We start from the raw sequence: 5,660 nt of genomic DNA, 5'->3' as shown, positions 1-5,660 counted from the left end.
GATTCCACCTCTGTCATTGGCTGGGCCACACTTCGCCCTCCTCAGCCATTGGTCTGTTTCTCCCAGAGTCTCCACCTCTCTGCTGCAGCATGCCAATAGGCCCATCTAGCCTGGTATCTGGCCTTCCCTGATCAGATCCATGGGCCCACATATCCCAGTAGCCCCACCTGATCCTTGCGGCCCTGGTTCAGAGCAGTGGTCTCTACCAGGGCTGTTTGTTTTGGGTCATTTCTATAGATCAGAAAGGCTTTTTCCTTTTAGTTTTCAAACCTTGTTTTGCTGCAGAATCACCCTGCTCCTTGTTTTCCTGTGGAACTCCCTGCCACAGTATTCTTGCCCATATGGCTTGTGGAAGTAGAGATTTCTTACATGAGATCGTCCGTGTTCTTGTGCAAATTCAAAGCGGCCAGTGTAGACAGCTGGCAAGTTTTTCCGCAAAAGCGGCCACTTTTGCGGAAAAACTTGCCAGTCTAGACGCAGCCTAACAGTTCAAAGAGGAAAAATTCATGGAGGTTAGGCCCATCAATGGCTATTAGGTTATGCCTAGACTGCAGGCTTCTTTCGGAAGAACCTTTTGGAAGAGATCTTCCGAAAAAAGTTCTTCCAAAAGAGAGAGTCCACACACAAAAGTGCATCAAAAAAGTTATCTGGTTTTTTGAAAGAGATTTCCGGACTGAATGGGCGCTCTCTCGCATGTAAGCTGTGATTTCCATGGGTGGAATGGCCACCAGGGCACCTGTGTTTTTTCCTCTTTTCTCTTCTTCCGAAAGAACTCCCTCTTCCCCGTCCACACACGCCTCTTTCTGAAAGAGCTCTTTCACAAAAAGGCTTCTTCCTTGCAGAAAGAGGATTCCCAATGCCGGAAAACCCCTCTGTTCTTTCAATTGACTTGAGAAAGAACGCGATTGCAATGTGGACGTTACTCAGATTTTGTCCGAAAAATGGCCACTTTGCCGACAAACCTGTAGTGTAGACATACCCATACCCAAACCTGTTTGTCAGAGGCTGGAAACGGGCGACAGGGGAGGAATCACTTGATGATTCCCTGATTTGTTCACTCCCTCTGGGTTACCTGACATCAGCCACTGCTGGAAGGCAGGACTCTGGGCTAGGTCAGCGTTTCTCAATCTTTTTTTACGAAGTACCCCCCGTACCTACCGTTTTCAGACACACCATTTTTTTTTTCTACCGTTGCAACGCATTTGTTGAAACAACTGAAAACGCAGCCGGGCGGGCGCTGACAATTTTTTGGGTGTCAAAAGTACCAAAATAATAAAGCGCGGTGAAACGTCAAACAAAAAAACTCCGTTTTCTCCAAATTTCAGTGGTGTTGACATACCTCCTCCCCCCCCCCCCCCCGACTTCTTTCGAGTAGCCCTAAGGGTCCTGTTACCACCGGTTGAGAAACATGGGGCGAGCAGGCCCTTTGGTCTGTCCCCGCGTGGCCGTTCTCACGTTCTTCACCTTACAAACTCTTCTGAGCGGAGGGGCAGCCGCATGTTTTGAGTCCCCCTCCCTTCCTAACTTCTGGGGTGGGCCAGCAGGGAGCGAAGCCGCCGGGATGGCCCACCCAGCACTCAAATGCAGCCACCTCTGGGGGGGGGAGAGGCAGTGGCTATTTAACCACCACAAGCCACTTGGACCTAGATCATTTGGGACAAGAAGGGCTGGGGGGGGGGATTCCTTGAAGGGCTGGGGGGGGATTCCCTCCCCCAACTCCCACCCAAAGCCCAGGATGAGTCCCGGGGGCGCCCCCTGTTGGAGGGAGGGGGAAAGGCCGGCGGGGGGGCAGGGCTGCGCTGGGTCCCGGCTACAGGGGGACCCCAGGGGGCAGGCGCAGGCTGGAGGCGGGTTCCCCCCCCCACCGCGTTCCACGTGTGCGGCAGAGGCGGGGGGGGGGAGGAACTACATTTCCCAGAGGCCTTTGCGGCGGAGGCGGCTCCATCAGCTGGGGGCTGGGCGGGAAGAGGCGGCAGCTGCTGGAGTCGCCACGTGTTTGGGTCCGGGGCACTCAGGTGGGTTTGGGGGCGGGGGGGGAGAAACGGGGGGATCAAGGGAGTAAGTTGGGGGGGCAGGGGAGGGAGATGGGGGCGGGCTGGGGGCTGGCGGGGGGGAGATGTGGGGAGGGGAGAAGGGAAATTGGGGGCTGGCAGGGGAGGGAGATGTGGGGAGGGGCAGGCTGGGGGCTGGCAGAGCAGGGGAGGGGAGGGGAGAAGGGAAATTGGGGGCTGGCAGGGGAGGAAGATGTGGGGAGGGGCGGGCTGGGGGCTGGCGGGGGGGAGAGATGTTGGGCGGGGCTGGCAGGGGAGGGAGATGTGGGGTGGGGCTGGCAGGGGAGGGAGATGTGGGGAGGGGCGGTCTGGGGGCTGGCGGGGGGGAGAGATGTTGGGCGGGGCTGGCAGGGGAGGAAGATGTGGGGTGGGCAGGCTGGGGGCTGGCAGGGGAGGGGAGGGGAGAAGGGAAATTGGGGGCTGGCAGGGGAGGGAGATGTGGGGAGGGGCGGGCTGGGGGCTGGCGGGGGAGAGAGATGTTGGGCGGGGCTGGCAGGGGAGGGAGATGTGGGGTGGGCAGGCTGGGGGCTGGCAGGGAAGGGGAGGGGAGAAGGGAAATTGGGGGCTGGCAGGGGAGGGAGATGTGGGGAGGGGCGGGCTGGGGGCTGGCGGGGGGGAGAGATGTTGGGCGGGGCTGGCAGGGGAGGGAGATGTGGGGAGGGGCGGGCTGGGGGCTGGCGGGGGGGAGAGATGTTGGGCTGGGCTGGCAGGGGAGGGAGATGTGGGGAGGGGCGGGCTGGGGGCTGGCGGGGGGGAGAGATGTTGGGCGGGGCTGGCAGGGGAGGGAGATGTGGGGTGGGGCTGGCAGGGGAGGGAGATGTGGGGAGGGGCGGGCTGGGGGCTGGCGGGGGGGAGAGATGTTGGGCGGGGCTGGCAGGGGAGGGAGATGTGGGGTGGGCAGGCTGGGGGCTGGCAGGGGAGGAGAGAAGTGAAATTGGGGGCTGGCAGGGGAGGGGCAGGCTAAATAGGAGGCCTGGGGATGGAGGAGGAGGTTGGGGTCCAACGGGGAGGAGGGGGATGTGCCGGTGGGGGGAGGGGAGCAAGTGTAACCCCACAAGGGCAGTGGGGCGCGGGGGCAGCCTGGCCCTGTTCTGGTATTGGGGGGGGGGTGAGGATAACGAAGCTTAGGAGCCGCGTGTTGGGGGGGACGACAAATCCCAGCTCTGCGGGGGGCGGGGGCGTGGTTCTCGAGATGCGCTAAGGGGTGGCTGGCAGGTTGGAGACCGCTGCCCCCGCCCCCAGCGGGCTCCCTGCTAACTGCCCCTTGGAGGACTGGCTGCCCCCCCTCAGTATTTCCCTCCCCATTCCAGGCCCCCCCCCCTGCAATGTCGGCCCAGGTAAAGGACAAGGAGGCTTTTCAGAGACTCAGCTTCCTCTACCAGGTGAGACCCCAGTGGGGCCGTTACACCCCTATGAGAGACCCGGGGAGCAATTCCTCCAGGGCCGGGGGGGGGCCTCTGTGGGGCCCAGGGAGGGGGGATTTATGGGGCTCCACCCCAGGACGGCTGGAGGAGGCACAGGGCAAAGAGGGTGTTGTGTGTGGGGGCGGGGGGCAGGGATTGGAGGAAGATGGGATTGGTGGGGCACAGGGGGGCAGGTGGAGGTGTGGGGAGCGATGTGGGGCAGGAGGGAGGGGAGGATGGACGGAGGTGGGGCTGGGGATGGAGGAGCGTCGAGGGCGGTGGGGTTGGGGGAGGGGGACACGGGTGAGAGGGGGAACGGGTGGGGTCGCCTGGGGCTGGGGGAGACCAACGGGGAGGGGAGGGCGGCGTGGGGCCGGGGGCGACGTGGGGCCGCCCCCCTCACTTTGCATCTCCCCCAGGCAGCTCACTGCGTCCTCGCCCAGAACCCCGAGAACCAGGCGCTGGCGCGGTTCTACAGCCACACGCAACGCAGCATCAGCCGCAGGCTGGTCCTGAGACAGTGAGTGCTGGGGGGCGCCAGCTCCCATCCTGCCCCGGGGTGGGGGGAACCCGCTGGTTTGGGGGATGGGCCAGGGGCCTTTCCCCTCCCAGGGCCCATCCCCCCAGGCTCAACTCCTATCTGTGTCCCCCCCCCCCCCCATATTCCCCCATTCAGGGACCCCTCCGTGAAGAGAACCATCTGCAAATCCTGCTCCTCCCTCTTGGTGCCTGGCGTCAGCGCCACCGTGCGGCAGAGAAGTGAGTACCGCCCCCTGGTGGGGGGAGAGAGGGCTGCCCTGGAGGGGTGGGAGCCCTGGGTTCTATTCCCGGCTGTGGGAGGGCAGCGGGCTCCAGTGGTTAGAACAGGGCAGGCTGGGAGCCAAGAGTCCTGGGTTCTGTTCCCGGTTCTGGTGAGGTGAGGACGGGAGCAGGGTGGGTTCGGAGCCGGGAGCCCTGGGATCTGTCCCAGCTCTGGGAGGGCAGCGGGGTCTAGTGGTCAGAGCAGGGGGGGCTGGGAGCCAGGACCCAGAGTGGGTGGTAGGATCAAGTGACAAAACCTCTCCACGTGCCCCCCCACCCAGGTCGCCGCGGCCGGCGCTGGACGGTCGTGCGGTGTCTCCGCTGCAGCCGGACCAAGCGTTTCCCGAGTGACCCGGCGCACAAGCTGTGGGCGGAGCAGCCCGAGGCCCTGCTGGAGAACCAGCCTCAGGCCGGTGAGATGGGGAAGGGGGGCAGCAGGCAAAGGGGTGATTAGGAGCCAGGATTTGAGGGGTTGAGGGGTGGCTGGATCCTGGATTGTTTTATCGCTGGGAGGGGCGGCTAGATGGATTTGGGGGGGCTTGGCAGGGATTGGTCAAAGTGGGGTATGGATGGGTGGCGCTGGGACTGGTCTGAGGGGGTGAAGCTCATGTTAATTTGGGGGGAGGCTGGAGGGGGGAGGAGCTGCAGGGGTGTGTGGTCGGAGCTGGGATTGGTGGGACATGATGGGTCCATGGGGATTTTGGGGGGAATCTGGGATCAGCCTAGAAGGGATCCATGCTGGGGGTGGGGTGCTGGGGTTGGTCTGAGAGGTGGGGAGCTATGGGGGGGGTATCAGGACCGAGTGGGAGGGGCGAGTTTGGGGGTGCAGGGTGGTGTTGGGAATCTCTTGCATCTTATCTCTTTCCTCACCAGGCCAGAAGCCTGCAGCCCCCCAGATCCCCCCAGCACAGAAGACTGGCGCCCCCAGCGTGACCCCCGGACTCCGGAGCCAGCCCAGCCCCCAGCGGACGGCAGAGGCTGGGACCCGGGTGGGGAAAGGGGGCAAGAGCAGGAGGTGACTCCGTGGCCATGTGCAGGGGCCAGTGGTGGGGGGGCCTGATCCCAGCTGGGGGGCCGGGGGTGGTGAGGAAAAACCTGGGGCAGAGTTAAGGAGACTCCCTTTGTAAGAGGCACCAAGACTGATCTGAAAAGGGGGAGAAAGAGAAACTCCCCCCCACCTCCCCATCCACTCCTGGCTGGCTGTGAGGGTGGGACACGGGACCTGTCCCCTCGCGGGGGGGCTGGCTCTGATCCCGCCCAGGGTGTGGGACCGGCTGGCTCAGAGGGGCAGGGAGTAGGATGCAGGGTCCTTCTCCGTTTCAGCAGGGACTGATTCTGATTGGTGGATTTTTTTGAGGGGCGTGGAGGCATTGGGACCTCGACCGTTTATAAACCCAGCCAGCGA

At 63.2% G+C, this 5,660-nt stretch overlaps 1 protein-coding gene across 1 annotated transcript; it reads left to right on the top strand.

Moving 5' to 3' along the window:
• The first annotated feature begins 1,922 nt into the window (after positions 1-1,922).
• LOC102463348 (ribonuclease P protein subunit p21) lies at positions 1,923-5,660 on the top strand. Its single transcript, XM_075914231.1, has 6 exons — positions 1,923-2,015; positions 3,362-3,433; positions 3,874-3,974; positions 4,131-4,213; positions 4,537-4,668; positions 5,129-5,660. The coding sequence occupies exons 2-6, from the start codon at positions 3,377-3,379 to the stop codon at positions 5,272-5,274; spliced, it is 519 nt and encodes a 172-aa protein (XP_075770346.1). The 5' UTR covers positions 1,923-2,015; positions 3,362-3,376; the 3' UTR covers positions 5,275-5,660.

Source organism: Pelodiscus sinensis, chromosome 32, assembly GCF_049634645.1.
Source record: "Pelodiscus sinensis isolate JC-2024 chromosome 32, ASM4963464v1, whole genome shotgun sequence".
Classification (NCBI taxonomy): Eukaryota; Metazoa; Chordata; order Testudines; family Trionychidae; genus Pelodiscus; species Pelodiscus sinensis.
The sequence above is the reverse complement of the archived record's forward strand: the minus strand, read 5'-3'. Positions and strand labels throughout refer to the sequence as shown.

What these genes read in the sequence shown, in the direction of transcription:
- LOC102463348 (XM_075914231.1), top strand. Translation starts at nt 3,377, where the DNA reads ATGTCGGCCCAGGTAAAGGACAAGGAGGCTTTTCAGAGACTCAGCTTC. An exon ending in GACTCAGCTTCCTCTACCAG is followed by an intron (nt 3,434 to 3,873) that starts GTGAGACCCCAG and finishes CATCTCCCCCAG; the next exon opens with GCAGCTCACTGCGTCCTCGC. An exon ending in CGCAGGCTGGTCCTGAGACA is followed by an intron (nt 3,975 to 4,130) that starts GTGAGTGCTGGG and finishes TCCCCCATTCAG; the next exon opens with GGACCCCTCCGTGAAGAGAA.